Genomic DNA, 18,280 nt, shown 5'->3' with positions numbered 1-18,280 from the left:
CCCAACACACACAGACACACCTTTTTTTTTCTTAATGTGCAAGTCAAAGGTCGTTCTCTGTCAGCATGGAGTTTGCCCCACCCCCAAAGCAGCCGAGTTTCTTCCTACGCCACAAAGAGTGTTTTGCTAACCAGAAGGGTTGGGGGAAAGGGAATGAAAAGACAGCAAAAAAATCTCTAAAGGAACGAGAAATTTTCTAAAACACATCATAGTCCATATAAAAATTCTGCCTTGATTTGCATTGTTGCATTTCAAAATTTTCCTCAATGCATACAGTGAGAAATATTAGTTTTAGGCCTGTATGCATATACATTTTGAAACTTCATAACTCATCTTCACATATCAGCTTGCAAACATAATTCCGTTACTATTCCTTTTTTTTAAATATTTTTTTTTATTTCCTGTGATTTATTTATCCTAACATAGAACAATGTTCATAAACTGGACAAAAAGTCGAGTTTAGTACAGTCTAAGTATACATAATGATAAAGCTACTATGTAATTCACAGTTCGCTTGTCTTGGTTCAGAAGATCTGTCACACTGTCCCAGTTTGTAGAATTATTTTGCTTTGTGTAGTGATAGTGTTCCCAATAATATTTTGAAGAATCAAAGGATAGTTATCGATGAAAGTATATAAGCTTAACAGCTATAAAAACAGTCGGCCAATTGACTTATATAAAATAGAAATATCCACTTTCATTTATATTTATAAAAAGCATATTTTGTAGATATATGAATACTAGATATAATTTATATAATATATAAAAGTAATATATAAAAAACTTCTATTTTATAGATGCACTAAAATATAGATTTTTTGTCATATACCCTAAATCACGGGAAAAAGCACCCAGTGACAGGAAAGGGGGAGTATAAAAAATGTTTGAGTGCAGCACTTATCGTCATTATTCCTTTTGCTTCTTTGTTGAAAGCTGTTTTCAAGTCTGAATAATAATTATGTTCTGTTATTCTAGCCAGAAACAGATGGGAAAATAGCGCTTGACAGTTCTGCTGAAAAACAGGCCTTGTTGACATTGAAATCATCCTTCATTGTTTGTAATGAATTAGTCTGAAACACCTTCGTACCAGTCTTTTAACGAGCACTTTTAAAAAATATGTTGTACTTGTGCTTGAACTGTTATGAAATTTCCAAGTGGTGATGAACACTTTCTGGTCTTGTTCCTAAGTTCCTGAAAGAGAATACAAAGCATATTTTTCCAGTGAACCTCTCTTGGATATTAACTTTAGTGGTACAGTATTAAAGACAATTACTAAAATATCTCCAAAGACTATAATTTAAAAAGCAAAAGAAACGATATGTGTGTGTGTGTGTGTGAGAGAGAGAGAGAGAGAGAGAGAGAGAGAGAGAGAGAGAGAGAGTAAGGATGAAAGGAGAAAATGAACGAAACGAAGAAATGACAGCAGGAAAGCAGGAGAAAGTAAGTAGGAATAATGTGTAACTACGTTGATTGTTCTTGTGGCATTGCAGGTTCTTGTTTAAAAAAAAATACTGTTGAAAACTGTGTCAAAGGCTTTCCATCGTTTAGTAATATGTTTCTCGCTCCACGAAACCCCCAGGATTTCGTCGAAGAATCAGGCGACGACACTCATCATAGGCGATGATCAGCACCGCGAAAGGAATCGGAACAAGCCACCACATCATTCTAGAGAGGGAGAAAAAGACAAAGATCAGTACTAAATAAAATAAGTGAAATAAAAAGTAATTTAAACACAACTTTATTTGAAATGTACTAAAAAAAGGGGTAAAACTTTTTCCTTAGATCTCTGGATTTTCTTTAGTACAAAGAAGTTCGAATATAAAAGTCTCCGAAATGTTTCAAGTTCCAAGAATACAATACAATAGAAGCTTATTGATCCACAGGGACAATTAAAATAGTGCTCGTACTAGCAATAGTATATATAAACACACATGATATAAAAAAGATAATATAAATGTAATGTTGAAATAGTCTCTTTTACACACACATTCTCTCTCTCTCTCTCTTACACCCCCATCCCCAATACACATACAGTCTTAACAACAGAAACAGTTGGTGACTGAGGATAGTACGAGAAGACGGCCAGTAGAGTTTATCAAGCGAATGCCAACACAATCAGATCAGAACGGATGCGTGATGCCTTCCTGAGGATTTTCTTATGACAAAAGGCTGCCAAGTCCATCTGCCTGATTCCGGTGATCTTGGAACAGATATTAACAAGGGAGACAAGACTGTTCCTGTTCCGAGAGAGAGGCTTTGAAACCAAGAGATGAAAGACAAAAGTGATGAGACTTTCGATGAAGGACTGATAGAACCATGTGAGGATGACAGAGCTGAGAGACAAAGATCTGAGTTTTCCGTAGGAGGTACATACATTTTTGGATCTTATGAAAGATCATGTCAGTGTTGATGTCCTATTTAAGCTTGTTATCATAGAAAGTACCCAGATATTTGTAAGAGTCGAAAGCCCCTCACACTTTTATATTCTAACTTCTATGTATTAAAGAAAATCCCGAGATTTAAGAGAAAACATTATTTTATCCTTTTTAGTACATTTCAAATAAAAATGTGTTTAATTTTTGTTTACATATTTTAGTCTTTGAATTTCGCTATCGAATTTTTTCGTTTTACTTTGTGTCTTTTTTCTTTTTTTATGGGCCAAATTAAGGAAGATGACTCTAGTTTATTAGTCCTAGAGCAGCAGTTACCTAATTCTGCCGTAAGTTGTCGTGAAATGTAAAATTAAGAAAACATGTGGACTGCTGAAAAAGATTTATTAATTCATTATCACTGTGTGGAATGAAAATTTCATACCTCTAGGACGATAGCAAGTGGGTGAAAAATCTATTCCGAAATTCTCAGAAAGATATATGTAGTTAAATAAAATTGTGTAATGGTAATAAAAAAGAAGTCGGAACAATCCGCTACATTAGTGTAGATGTGGAAGATAAGATCGGAATGAAAATAATAGAAAGGGAAATGTCGAAAATCTGTACGTTAGGCGGGGGAAACAAACAGCAAGTAAAAGTAATGTTGTCTATATTAAAATATGCTATGTAACAATCTGATTTTGAAGTTAATTGTACGCTTTCCAATTTACCATTGCAAGCTTCAGGACTGCTGAAGTACATTGTCAAGCATACTTGAAATTGATAGTCCATCCATCCAACCATCTCTGCATCCATTCAGACACTGGCGAGCGAGCGCACACTCACGCACGCACGTGCGCCCACACACACATACAGAGAGCTCACATACATATTCGTGCATACACTTGCAAAACTTTCGTGTTTAGATTATTGTGTTTACAAGCGTCATGCACTGCGTCTTACTTGAGTGGTTTTGTCCTCAGAGCAACATCGATGTTGGGAGTGTAGCACAGAATCAAAGCCAAAACAGTCTCGAACAAAAGAGCCAGTGTCAGGTAGTGATTGCTGGAGACACAGATGAACCAAATGGATAGCTTTAACACGTATCTTTAAAGGAAGACAGAAAGTACAGGAGAAAAGGAAAGTGTGTGAGAGGAGGAGTACCACAAAAGATGAAAGGTTTGAAAGCGAGCTCGCGCGCACACCGTCCTCCTTCCTTCCATACACACACGTACACACTAACAGGGGGACAATACAGACACACAAAAAAAAAAATATATACATAGCACATGTAAGGAACCCGTTAAATCAGCACACTTCCGTAAAAGCAGCCGAGATGTAAGTCTACCTGTCACAATAACCATCTGATACTCGCGGATGCCCTGGCTGCTGTACTCACGTCATGCCCTGTGACAAAAGCGAGAGGCGTCTTGTCTTGCAGATGATGAGGTCAGCCCATTGCACGATGACTATTGTCACGAAGAATGCGGTCTGGCCGGTAAATTCTAGATTCTTCCTCTGCTTATAGGTCTGCAGAATCATCAAACACCTTATACCGTCGTAGTGAATGCTCATCGAGAGAGAAAGAGAGAGAGAGAGGAAGGGGAATCTCTATTGTTTTTTTAAATGCCTGATGCACATTTACTTTCCATTTTGTTTTGCATCTTAACTTTATTCTCCCCAATATAAGTTAACATCTAAAGCTAAAGAAAACGCTTTGATTTAAATGTTCGTTCAGCTTCACAAGATAATTTTTCTGCTTACTTTTTTTTTTTTCACTGTATGTGCGTGCGTGTGAGAAAGACAGAGAAAGAGAAAAAAGAGAGGGAAGAAGAAAACAATTTGCGTACAGCGTAATAACAGAAATGATCACTTACCCACTGCTGTCCATAAGAATCCTCCAAATCTGTTATCCATTTGGAATCCCAGTCACTGCGCAGACCAAAGAGTTCACTTGTGCGGAATCCATTGTCCGCCATGACGATGTACCAGATGTAGAAGCCAGCTATCATCTGAATCACGCCAATCTGACCATAAGACATGGCGATTAACCTGAAAACACCAATCAAATGCCATATTGTAACAAACCACAATGCGCTAAGATGTCACATAAATAATCACAGGACCCTCCTTTCCTCATTTGTCAACTTCCGAGTCAGTTATAAGCTTTTCTGTGCCTCTCTCTCAGCACCTTAAGAACTATTTCGTATATTATCCACTCTGTCATCTACGTCATCCACAAATTCTCGTTATACCTTCATTCTAACTTCCTGGCTCTTCTCCGCTTTGTTCCCCTTGACGACTGAGTCTTGTTTTTGTGTGATCCTTCAATCGCTTTCTCCTTGCTCATTTTCTCTTTTGTTTATCTCACCAAAGTTACTTTACTTTCATTCTAATTATTTACTCAAGTTTAGTTTTTAACCTCCTAGCTCTCATCTCTTTTTGTTTCTCTTCATCTAGGGTGATGTCCCTTTGCCTAACCGGCTTGAACTCTCTGAGTTATCTGTTTTTCGTTTTACTGCACTTTGATTTTTACACTTCTGGCTTGGTAAGTTCATCGTCATGTTGGACTGCTTCATTGCTCGCGGTCTTCTACGTATCCTACGACTTTCTGCATGAGTGCTAATCTTCTCCACCTACTGCCAATCTTAGTTGACTTTACAGTTTTGTGAAACTGTTGATCTATTTTTATTTCCATGACCTCATGACATGGATTTTATTTAACATGCCACGACAGGATCTATTTGGATTTCTCTTTTTTCTTTGTGTTCAAGGTAAACTTGGTAAACTCTTGCTTCCACTTTTCTTACTACCATCATTGGTCACGACTCAGAACTCCACTGATTGACGTCACCTAAGCTATTATTCTATATTATTTATATATATAATTTAGCTGACAGTCAGCAAAGCAGCCAGTTAGAACCTTTTAAAATGTCAGTAGGTTAACTGACTTCAAGTTGTAAGTGGTCCCAGCCTGCTCACCTCTCGTTGACCAGTCGGTCTGCGACCGGATCTCGTGGCTGCCGCTTCATGATGTCGCTCTCCGCGCGCTCGTAGGCCAGAGAGATGGCCGGCAGCATGTCGGTCCCCAGGTCAATGCAAAGAATGGTCACCACGCCCAGCGGCAGGGGCACGCCGGCTACGATGTAGAAGAGGAAGGGCGATATTTCTGGAATGTTCGAGGACAGCGTGTAGGCGATAGATTTCTTGAGGTTGTCGAAGATGAGGCGACCTGCAAATGGACGCGGATTTTTGTATATTTTTTTTTTTATGTCATTCTCCATGGTTTTTGGGCTACTTATTTTGATGTAAAAAAAATCTTTTCTGCATTTACGTGACTTTTTTTCTTCAGGGAAAGGGGGAAGCAAAAAGCGTAATACCCAGAAAAGCCCACAATCACCAGCCTTCTGAACAGGCTACACTTGCAGAAAAAAAAGACGAGATCCAACCCAATGATCTTGCAATCTTTAGTGCAATCACGACAAGCGCTTCACTACTGTGCTACGGAACTCCTAGCGTTCGTAATCACAGTGACGATGAATGAAAAGAAAATATTTTGATTGAATCTTTACTTCCTCTTTATTCTCAGGTCGCCTTTTCTCATTATCTTTGCACTGGAACATCGCGCCGTATCGTAAACCATTTTTGAAAAAGGTGGCTACGTGTGCATGCTGTAAAGTAATAGAGCAAAGTCTTGCCGATTTGACTATCAATCAGTGTTTTACAACATGCAGGTATAACATTTTTTGCAGCCTGAATGGCATAGAGGTGTAAACAGGTGTATACGTGTTACCCTCTTCGACACCAATGACGATGGAGGCAAAGTTGTCATCCAACAAAATCATGTCAGCAGCTTGCTTACTAACATCGCTCCCAGCGATTCCCATGGCAATGCCTGAAACATTGAATATAAGAATATTACAGTAGAGGTAAGTGTTCATTTCCTGGTAGACAGGCCATGTACACAGATTATGAGAGGTGGAATTTTATCTGACAGTAGTCATCAACAAAGAATAGCACGACTTTATCACAGGGTAGGCGACACCCGTGCATAATGAATGGCTTGATAGTAACAGGTAAAGTTACGTAAGATCCGAAAACAGCTTGACAAAGCTTGAGATCGCCGTAACCTGTGTTAACTGTACATTAGACATCGGTACACCAGATTATGTCGGGGACTTCGCGGGGTTTTTTTTTTGTGCTTTTTTAATTCCTTTCCCTAGCGTGAACCAAAAAAGGATGCGAGGGTTTTGCTTCGACGATGAGAAGGGTGAAGGTCACTGATTTCATGCTTCCGAAAGTTTTGGAAGCTGCTTGCCTTCACTGGGATGTTCATTAGGGTCGAGAGAGTCACCATCAGCAACCTCTACTCGCAACAGTCAAACAGCATGAGCTGGTCTGGCTTGGTCATATGACTCGGTATGACACTGTTTTTCAAAGTACCTGATTCCATGGATACAGTTCCAGGTTTTCCCACCCTAAATCTCTCCCACCGACTAGCCTTACCTATATCTGCCTTCTTCAATGCCGGGGAGTCGTTCACACCATCGCCGGTAACAGCGACGATCTGGTTAAGTTTCTGACAGCCTTCCACGATGATAAGTTTCTGCTGCGGGGAGGTCCTGGCGAAGACAATCTCCCTGTAGTTCATGAGGACGTCTCTAAGATGCGTGTGGCTCATAGTTTTCAGCTCTGCCCCATTGATCACAACAGCCGTCGTCGTCCTAGAAAACGTAGGCAAAAGATTACAAGTTAACAATGGAGGACGACGTAAACAAAAGTATAAAAAAGAGAGAGACTAAGAAGTTGATGGAAAGAAAGAAATCGGAATGCTGAAGTAAGCTAGTTCGCGATCAGTTTTGAAGACAGAAAAAAAACTCAGTTTGATTACCCCGGTGGGAGCGCATAGATGGGAACCTTGCGGGCCTCACATACTTCATCGGCGGTTGGCATATCTGAAGAGATGATTCCAACATTGCGAGCTATTGCCCTCGCTGTGATTGGGTGATCCCCCGTTACCATAATGACCTGTATAGCACATCTGAGAATTAATGGCCACAGCGAAATTACGCTCCCTTAGCATCAATCATCGTTTCAACGATGCCACAAGTAAATGAATTGTATTAATGGCTTCTCACACACACAAACACACGAACACACATGAGAGAGAGAGAGAAAATAACCACTGTACTGACTTTTATTTTTTTATTTCAGATGGAGATCTGCTGTGCGTTCCCTAAAATAAGACCTAAACCAAAACTAAGCCCCAGAATGATTTTTTAAAAATTGTGTTCTTTGGATGAACTAAAATGTGTCTCTGCTGTTTCTAACCAAGTACCAACGAAAGAAGAACGACTCTGAAATTCTATATCAAAGAAGATGAAAAAATTTAAAGAAACAAGTGCTGTCAATGATAATCCACGGTCTGATAGGCCACATGTTAGCGAAGAAACTGTAACATTCGTAAAAGAAACTTTTGAGGTAGGTCCCAAAAATTCATTAATAAAGGTATCACTAAAGCTGGAAACATGTGAAAACTAATGTTTGTTTAACCAAACCTTGATCTTCAGAATACTTGCAAGCTAGAATAGCTGATGTGGTTGTTGGTGTTACTGAAAATCAGTTGTAAATGTTTTGTCGAGAACAACATAATCTCATTATTCTTTGTATTAGTAACGATGGGGGAAATATTCAAAATTGATCTGAACAGTAGAACATTTAAACATTTGTTCTTTCTAGACCTTTTTACAGATTCTTTATGTTACATATACTTAAAAACTTACAACTTTTTGTTGCACACGGACTATATGGACATCCCGTATGAGACCCGGTCTCATTTTCGGGGAAACGATTTTTTTTTTTAAAAGGATAGAAATACACTTTTTCTTTTTAAAAACTGAACTGTAATGAACATTTTACTTCTTAATATGCATTCAGCTCTTTTTCTTTTCAATTATTATTAGTATATTTTATTTTAAGTTTTTGCTTACCCTGATCACTAAGACAAAATCACAATATAAGCTCAGCGCAATCTAAAACCAAGTATAAAGTTAAATTATGATAGTAAGTTAGCCGAAATGAGACCACTATCCAAGAATGACTGAAAAGACAGTTAACTCCATTAGGAAGAGTAGCAATACTCAAGTCGTTAATCTTGTCAAAGTTAATACACTTGTGACTATTGCTGCCAAATCATCCAGATCATATTGTTAATAACATTCAGAAATCTATATTTCAGACTTTGTGGGATGGAAAAAATGACAAAATTAACAGAAAAGTATTTATTAAAAAAGTGTATAATGGGGGGATGGGCATACCTGATGCTAGAACTTATATGAATGCCTTAAAACTATGTCAGTTTCTGTGTTCTCTTTCATTTTCATTTCTTTAATTATACCTTTGTTTTCTTTGATCAGCTGTATTGTATTTTGCACGGTGAACTCGTTAATTTAAAAGGGAGATACTCCAGAAAGCTTTTTCTCTTTTACTTTTCTGCTTTTTTTAAGCAGTAACGGAAAATGAAGAAAAGGGGAAAAAATAAAAGGAATAAGAGTGAATAAGCGGCAATTTGAAATATAAACGAACATCACAAAATCCCTTACCCCTACCCCCACCCGACTCCACAAAATAGATCATGAATATTGTCAGTTTAATGCTTGTGCAGAAGTAAATCTCGCTGAAAACGAGTGTTGTATTATTAATCTTACCTTGATCCCTGCGGATCGGCATTTTGCTACAGCTTCTGGAACAGCTGGCCTTGGAGGATCTATCATGGCCATTAAGCCGACGAAGCGAAGCAAGTTTAGAGGAAAGTTTGGGTTCTCCATATCAAACTCAAAGCCCTTTGGGAATTTGTCAGCCGGAAGGGCATAATCGCAGAACCCTGTCATCATCATCATCATCATCATCATCATCATCATCATCATCATCATCAACGTCATCGTCGTCGTCGTCGTCGTCATCGTCGTCGTCGTCGTCATCGTCGCAAAGCAACAACGATAAAACTCTGACAGATTTTCTTTGCTCGTTTGTATTTGAGCCCTCGTCGCCATTATAACAAAAATAATAAGTAACAATCGTGAATGCTGTTCCTGCCGACTCCAACACACAAATTCTCTCATACGTGGACCAGGTCATACGCACAAGGAACACACACATATACATATACACACATATACACGCGCGCGCGCACACACACACAAACACATACACGCACGCACACACCGCTTGCTTAAGGTCGTTATTAACCAGGCAAAGTGCCGACGTGTAAAAGTGCCATCAAAGTCTGGCAATATATTGGCAATGCACTGGCAAACAGGTTTATAAGTTAGGGTTAGGATGTTGACAAAAATTCCAATTTTTCTAAAGTTCGTTTGAAACCATTGGTTTCCTGTGATCTTTGCACCCAACTTTGCCGAACTTGGTCAACTATACGACGGTAATTTTTACCGGTCAAGAAAGACCTTTACAACAATAGTGCGACTAGCTTTGTCATTTACCAAGGACACGTTCGCCAAGACCTCCAAGCGCTTCGTACGCAGTCTTGAAAGCTAATTTGAATTTATCTCGAACTGGTCGTTTTTCATCAAAGTACAGGTAGAACGCACAGCCTGCTAAGATGCGCTCCGGTGCTCCCTTCATCACCAGAAGGTAGTGGGAGTCAGGCTGCTCGCTCCATTCGTGAATAGAGATCTTCAGATTAAACAGTCAAAGTCAAATGAAATTAAAGAATGGATTTAGATAGTTAGACCTTGTCATCACACTATCATTTTATGTTGTGTTTATGTGTTCATGTATGTTATAAGCAGGTCGCTTACAAGCGGATTACCTTTTTATTTAAGTAAGCGCTTGACCCGGCAAGAATGACATTTGGCCCGAAGAAGGTGTATATAAACAAAGTGCACTGTGTATGAGATTTGTTAAGCGATATCATGCTCATTGGTAGGTAGATGTAGTCATTTTTCAAGAAAGAGGGAGAGAAGAATAAAGAGATAAAGAAAAGGTAGAGACTATTATCCTGATGTAACTAATATTTTTATTTCGTTGTTGGGAAGTTACAGCAAATACACTTTGAATTATTACAGTCTTGGTAAGTAGAAAGCATAAGAAAGTTGACATATAAGAAATTATAAAACTAGTTACATTTTGAACGAAGTGATTACCTGGTATTTGTTCGTCGAGTTGAAAGGAAGTTCTGCTACTTTCTTGTACTCATTTCGCATTTTTTCAGTACCGCCAGACACCATTTCCACGCATTTGAGCAGCGCAGACTCAGACGCATCTCCGACACATTCCCTGCATCAAACCAGCTTACAGTGAGCTTCGCGTCATTCATTAAAGTCCCAACAAAACCCCCCAAAACGATTCAAATTTTGAAATCCATGTGATTATGTTATTTGCGGTATAATGTGATGGGGAGATACGAGACTTGGGGTCGTTTATTGTTGTGCAGTTTGTGAACTTGTCGTGAAGAAACGGAAAGCTTAGCGGCTAGAACAATGATATTCGAACCCTCAGGTGGGTACACTAGGCGGTTCGATACCCGTGTGACACAACAGCTTACTTCATCCCCACCCAGGTTGACCCAGCTGTGAAATGTCTACTTAGAATCCTTAACAAGAATTTAAAGGTTAGGCGAAATTTAAAGCAGCAAGGGAAAGAAGATATGCACTTCTCTAAGAAAAAAAGCCTTGTTCCTATATAAGTCTCTAACACTTCAGAACACTTCGGAACACTTCGGAAACCCTAAAGTGACGATACGGATTTTTCTTTATGATTGCTCATTTGTCAAAGTGTTTAGCTCAATCAAGGTGTAAACTAGTTTCGTCGATACACCACTTATGTTGTTTACCTCTGTAGGACGGGGACAGAGGTTTGACCTGGTTTAAAGACCGCTCTGTTGCACAGTGTTGCTACTCTAGCAAGCGCCGCCCACGAAGAATCCGATTTTGCAAAAGTGGCACCTGCAACAAATGTTGGGTCAGGTCATGGATTATTCCCCTCCCCGCACACCAGCAATTCCTAGTATCCACACATCACGCTAGCGACCAGTAAAATCAAGCCGAACATTATTATTATTGAAATCTATCTGTTTGTATTGATATGTTCACCAAAAATGAACATGATACAAAACACACATTTTATCGCTTTGTTTTTCTCTCGTAGTGTTCGCACTAAACATTAAGCTGATATCACGTTGTTTAGTTTGTAGCTACGTTTGTAATTTGTCAAATCACTTTTTTAATGTTTTAATTAGAAAGGTTTTAAAAAGTTGTAGTCATCAACTGATTTCACTTACGTTGGACTTCATGGCTCGTGTCGGCCAACCAGATCTTGCCGTCATACCAAACATGCGCCACTGTCATGCGGTTCTGTGTCAAGGTACCTGTTTTGTCGGAGCAGATGGTGGACGTCGAACCCAGAGTCTCTACAGATTCAAGGTTCTTTACCAGACAGTTCTTTGAGGCCATTCTCTTAGCCGTCAGTGTAAGGCAAACCTGCCAAAAAAAAAAAAGAAAAAAAAAAAACAAAAACAAAAAGACAAAAAACAAAACAAAAAGCACGCTAGTCGTCAAAAGTCCAGTTAGGCCTCCATACATGAGTATACACAAAAATTACGAGCGTTCTTGTTAATATGAAGACAGGAACGGACGAAAGTACGAGGCGAGGTGTTTATTTATAACCGGATGACTATTTAGGACAAACAGGTCAATAAACTGATTAAGAAATAAAAAAAAGAACACGAGAAATTTCTTTAATTAAAATATATATGTCATAGAAACAAATAATGGTGTGATGTGTTTATGTGTGCGTGCAAAACTCCAGGTATGGAATGGCGAGAATTGAGCTATTAGAATCTAAACAGTTATCAAGCTGACAGAAGGAACATTTATTGGTATGTGGAACTTCGCACATTACACCAGTGCGACAAAATGAAACAACTCACTAGAACTCAGCTAGAACAGAATCAAGAAGACACCGTGGGACTGACGTGGGTCAGATGGACAGGATTTGGGGAGAGCAGCTGACAGTGTATATAGGGTACAGTGGGAAGGATGCCACACCCAAGCATGGCGTGAGCTTTCTCGTACTTTGGGGTGTAGTCTGAGCAACCATGAGCAGTACACTTATTTCTGGGATACTGCTTTACCTATGCATATCTGCTAGGTTTCACACTGTCACCATTGTCCACTGAAGACTGCACTTCAAAGTAGCTTGGGGGGTGAGGGTACATGCCACACTAGTCGGAGGGAGAAGTGGCTTACGAATGTGAAGGAGTGGACTGGTCGTCCAGTACAGGACCTGTTCACAATCAGACAGGCTTGACTGATGGACTTTATCAACAGCAGCAGCATCTCTTCATGTGCTACTACAAAAGACCGATAAGTCAAGGGATGGATGAATGCCCGTGCGTGGAATTGCTAATAGGTGAATAAGTGCTAATGTGCAAAGTTTCAGAAAGTCTATTTAGCACGCGTATCGATATGCACTTAGTCTACACATGAAACGTGTTCGATATTTAGTCGTTCTTTTAAAACGTTTTTCGAGACTGAATCTTTCGATACGCACGATTTCGGTGTTTTCGGTCGAGCTGTCAGTTTTTTGTGCATCATGTTTTCGTGCAAGAAAATTGCTAGACAAGACGCAATACTGGCGTCGTCAACCTACAGTTAAGAATGAAATGAGAAAAGACCCTCACCGTCAAAGTGGCCAACAGACCTTCCGGAACGTTAGCCACGATGATTCCAATCAGGAAGATGATAGCTTCGATCCACTCATAACCCATACTGAAGGCGAGCAAACCAAAGGATATGCCGAGTACCAAGGCGATAGCAGTGATGATGGTGATGAAGTGATGGATTTCCTTAGCGATGGGTGTGTCTCCCACCTCAAGGCCAGTGGCCAGGTTAGCGATGCGACCCATCACAGTGTTGTCACCAACCTGATAACTATCCCAGTTGCGGTTCCTAATAGCACAGACGTACGTTCGCGTTAATACAGAGAGATATTCATATACGTTTACGCGCGCACAAAGAGTGAAAGAAAGAGTGGATGAGACACTAAGGCCTGAGAGGCCGACTCTTCATCTACCGACTCATAAACCCCTATAAGCCTTTTATATCGATGTGATCCCTCAGGACCCCACCAGTAAAATTATCACAAAATATCATCAAGAACGTATAAATACCTTCGACAACGCAAGTGGAAAAGAAGGCTATGTTCCTAGTTTCTAGGGGATTCGGATTTGTAAACTCAGGTGTCCGCGGCTGAGGCTCCGATTCTCCTGTCAGGGAAGAGTTGTCCACCTGGGAGGGAAGACAAAATACAATTAAATGACCTGTTTTCCAGGACAATACAGTAAATACAGTAAAGCTTATAAACATTGTATCACTAATTATTGGTTTATTTTAAATTATTTATTCGAGGAGGTATTGCTCCACGGATTGTCGGGATTCGTGAAGTCAACCAGCAACCGTTAATCACAGACGTCGGTAATTTCCGTTAGGTAACACTGTCCTAACTTGGGTAGGAAACCAGCTGGTTATAGGTATTTAGAGTTAACAAGTCAGTGGTTCGAATAAAAAGCAAAAAGAAATGAATAACAGAAAGAAAGACGACATCAGCTCAGCTAAAACTGCCGTCATTTGACCATTCACCACCAGATCTCTTACCTTGCAGTTGTACGCTGTGACGATTCTTAGGTCAGCGGGGACTCTGTCGCCAGCTTTGACAGATACAATGTCGCCGACAACGAGTTCTTCTGCGTTTATTTCTGTACTTTCACCATCTCTTAGAACGATAGAGCGCTAAATATTCCACCCAAAGTAGGTGCAAAATTTTAAAAAGTTCATTAGAGACCAAAAAAGTCTTTGTGTGTGTTTGGGAGAGGGATGTGCGTGTGTGTGTGTGTTTGTTTTCTGGTCTATCTGTGACTTCTCACCATCATTTTATATGGTAATCGCATTGATTGATGGTGGCAGCGTTAAAGATCTTATTTTCTAAGGTCATTCCGGGTCACTGACGATTATCGATATTGTGTGTCATTACAAATATTAGATATTGGATAATTACTGACTGTGCACATATTCAATTTCAGGACCTATAATAAAACACTCTTAGTCTTAAAGCTTCATGCAGCCACAGCAGCAAAATCTAGCCAGATCCAGGTAACTACAATCAGTGGACATGACTATGTTTCGTGTGCATGAATATTCTGTGGTGAAGATGCTCAACAGAGAGAACACTCACTTGCCTTATATTTTTAAGGTAAGCATGCCTGATAATCAAAATATAATTAATAAGTTATTTGAAAGGTGCTCTGGTACCAATATCATCTAGGGAAAAAAGCGTTATGTTTCTTTAGTATCTTATAGTAATGTTTGAAAAAAATAAAATCCTTTTTTTTTTCATTTTACTGTTTGTGCACACAAAACATTGTGTCACTGCAGCTTAATGTTAGTTAGGGACAATTGGGTGATGATCAGTCTGCTTTCAAAATCTTCTGTGTGAATTACCTGGGGGACTAACTTCTTGAACGATTCCATAATCTTGGAAGACTTTGACTCTTGATAGTAGCTGAAGCATCCAGTGATGATAACGACCGCCATGAGGACAATGCCGAGGTAGAGCTGTGATAAGTAAGAATTTACTCACAAGGCGGAGGTCAAAGGCCGTTAATCAAAGTCAAGACCAAGAAAGAAAAAAGTCTATCGCGGCCTAGAAAGCAGTCAACAAACGCAAAGCACGCTCCCGAGATAAGCGTGGTTGCAACTTTTTTTTACTTTCCCAAGCTTTAACTAGCGTCAATACAGTGGCGCTAGACGCGAGTGGGATTACTTTAAAGGGGAAGCCATGTAGCTTTTTGTTTCAAATTGAAATAGTTTGTCACACCAATCCCGCTACTTTTCAAACACACCTCGTGCGTACAGGCACGCTAGCGCACAGCCTTGAATTTTCAGTAAATCGGGGAGAGTTTCTTGGTGTATCCGTGGAAATCAGGGATAGCTTCCAAGTATATCCATGCAAAAAGGAAAGGTTTCTAAGAGCTTTAATGCATCTGATATTATTGCAAGATGCACACACACACGCATGCACACACCACAAATCGTACTGACGTTGTCCAGCTCGGTCTCGGGGTCCCTGATGTAGGCAATAGTGTAAGCTATGAAGCAAAGAATGGAGCCGATCCACAGCAACATAGCGAAGCCACCGAAGAGCTGTTTGAGGAACTTGACCCACTCTGGGGTTGTCTTGGGCGGCGACAGAACGTTAGAACCCTCCCGGGCACGCGCAAGTAACACACCATCGCGGGTGAGACCCTTCCAGAAGATTTCAGATGAATAAATATCACGAATATTCTTAATAACAAGAAGAAAATCAGAAAGAGAAGTAAAAGAAATAAAAAGTACAACAGTAAGACATATAAAAAAAGAGTATTATGTTTGACGCCGAGTCAGCAACCAAGGCTATATCACGGCAAGGCAGCCATAAATAGATAACACATACAGAGAACAGCGTGACCGAGACGAGAGCTGAACCCAGGACAGCCAAATCTTCACTGTCTTGGTGACAGGCACTAACCGTTGAGCCACCGTTGAGCCACTACAGAAGAATGAAAACACACACAAAAAAAAAGAGCCAAAACCCACCCCAAAAAAAGAGAGAAAGAAATATGCAAAGGTTTTACCGTTTTGAGTGAAGTGTTATACTTAGCGACGACTTCATCCACCGAAAGTGAATGATCGTCCATTTCCAGCTCTTTCTTAAGTTCTTCCAGATTTTTCTTTTTGGCTGGCTCTGGCTGATGCATAGATGCCTTGCTCTGCAATAAACAATGTGTATAGAAGGACACTACTCTCCCTTTCTTTTGTATTTTATCTCATGAGTAGAAATCGCCTACATATTTCACCTGTGTGCGTTTCTTAATGTGTGTGTGTGCGTGAATAGAGTTAAGCAAAACAATGTTACCAAGCCTCTGTTTTTCATGTTTACCTTTTCCTCCATGTTGACTTCTAACCCTAGCAGACGTCGAGTGTGCCTGCACATCAAACACCAGTCTCATTGAAATATGTTAGAAAATCAAGAAAAATGCAGTGAAATAAACAGAAGGTGATAGCGCATGACTTTATGCATGTACCAAATATTTCAAACTGTGTGCATCTAGATAATGTACAATGTAAGTGGACCGACCTGTGAACAACGAACACTCAACAGCTTCCACTGACTTTCAGTCAGGCGACAAATGACGTCACATTGATAACGGAGGTCGCGTGTATTTCGACATTTGACGTACATTTTGACGTTATTTTAAGATGACGGAGTAATCTGACTCTTTCTCTCTCACTCCCTCTCTCTCAAACACGCACGACATGTTACTAGTGTTCTAGATGTCCTTTAATGTCTATTTTTTTTCGGAATACCCCCATCAGCTAGTGGTCTCCTTTTCTCACTGTCTTTCCATCCCTCTTTTCTCCCAGTTTTCTATTTTGCAATCATCTGTACTGTTTTTACTGATGTTCTTTAGTTAAAACGTAATGAAGCTCACTAAACCAGGAAGAGTATATATGGAGAAAAAATTCTGACTTCCAGCCTTGCACACAGGTACTGTTACATCCCAGCCGCCCCCCCAAGGAAAATACAGGGGGGGGGGGGGCAGGAATATCCTTTTGCCCCCCCCCCAATATTTGAGACGTAATTCCTTACAAAGAGCAAAGAACTGAAGAAAGGTAGTTACGAACCTTGGTCTTCTTGCTCTTCTTTTGATTCCTTGTGTGACAAATGTCATCAGTCAGTTAAATGTAGACTGAACATCCAGCTAGGCGTGGTAGAGTGGTCTTGTCCTCCACACAATTAAAGAATCACTGAGAGAAAACCTCTGAGATTATAATTAACTTGATCCTAACAGAGAAATTTGCATGTTGGCCATTGTCATGAGAAATCATCCATTAACTTGCCTTTCGAGCACGATTTATTATATGATCGTCACTACAAGAATGCTTTATGATCTCAAACCAAAGAGTGGGTACGTTTGCACCCTGTGAGGGGCTCCCATACCCAATCGAGAATCGTGCGCGACCTACTGACCGGAAATGATTTGTGTTTCGATGATCGTACATGTAAAGCTGCTTTGCCATTTCCCGTGTACCAAAGTTATTTTTCCTTGCAGGCTTCGCCATTACACTCATTTCAAACATGACAGTATTTTTACATAATGCGACATGGCACATTCCTTCCACACCAATGTCTCTGGCTGCTTCTCCATTGACGGACAAAGCTTATTAGTTAAATAACAACTTGTTACTGCCAAACAAGTGGCAGTCCACAGACATTATCACACAAGATGATGTTGACATGACATTTAAAGGTTTGATGCAGACTGAATATCAGCTGGACCGTTTTCATTCATCCTTAATTTAGTATTTCACCACTCCATGAACACTAATCACTCTCGTGCCTTTATGTCAAAAGTTTAGACATTGTTTTCTTTTTTTTTTCCTTTTTTTTTTTTTTTGTTGTTGTTGTTGTCTGTTTGGCCAAGAGTGTTGATGCACAAAAAATTATTTTTAACTACAAAAGTTCCAATTTTAAATAATCATTATGTTAAAATTAAAATAATACAAGATATGTAAGTTGCAAAAAGTCTTTCAGTGGATTAGTAGCAACAACCTCTACCGACAGGACGCCAGATATGACTCCACTTCATGATTTGAGAAATCTGTTTGACCAGACGTTTAAACAAAGAAAGTAATAATAAATGAGATTGAGGTATGTCACAAACCTGCTGCGCTATATTTTTTAATGTTTTTTTTTTTTTTTTTTGAGCTAGGAAGGAGACAGGGAAAAAAGTAACTGGAAGGGGGAGGTTGAAAAGACAGCAATTACTGTCTGAGTGCGCGCCACACAGGGATGGC

General features: G+C 39.7%; 1 protein-coding gene across 1 annotated transcript; it reads right to left on the bottom strand.

Annotated features, from left to right (window-relative positions):
* Nucleotides 1–383: 383 nt before the first annotated feature.
* LOC112557518 (sodium/potassium-transporting ATPase subunit alpha-1-like) lies at nucleotides 384–16,649 on the bottom strand. The gene is given in 23 exon segments (XM_025227430.1): nucleotides 384–1,191; nucleotides 1,466–1,665; nucleotides 3,333–3,434; nucleotides 3,769–3,899; nucleotides 4,247–4,421; nucleotides 5,352–5,601; nucleotides 6,163–6,264; nucleotides 6,876–7,093; nucleotides 7,261–7,397; nucleotides 9,077–9,252; nucleotides 9,869–10,061; nucleotides 10,532–10,664; nucleotides 11,221–11,332; nucleotides 11,668–11,866; nucleotides 13,069–13,313; nucleotides 13,316–13,336; nucleotides 13,558–13,675; nucleotides 14,042–14,176; nucleotides 14,885–14,998; nucleotides 15,485–15,688; nucleotides 16,057–16,191; nucleotides 16,362–16,407; nucleotides 16,560–16,649. Coding segments are annotated over 21 exon segments (3,033 nt in total). The 5' UTR covers nucleotides 16,374–16,407; nucleotides 16,560–16,649; the 3' UTR covers nucleotides 384–1,191; nucleotides 1,466–1,544.
* Between the last annotated feature and the right edge of the window lie 1,631 nt (nucleotides 16,650–18,280).

The sequence above is a fragment of the Pomacea canaliculata genome, linkage group LG2, assembly GCF_003073045.1.
Source record: "Pomacea canaliculata isolate SZHN2017 linkage group LG2, ASM307304v1, whole genome shotgun sequence".
NCBI classification, from domain to species: domain Eukaryota; kingdom Metazoa; phylum Mollusca; class Gastropoda; order Architaenioglossa; family Ampullariidae; genus Pomacea; species Pomacea canaliculata.
Note: the sequence above shows the minus strand (reverse complement) of the source record. Positions and strands in the feature narration are given on the sequence as shown.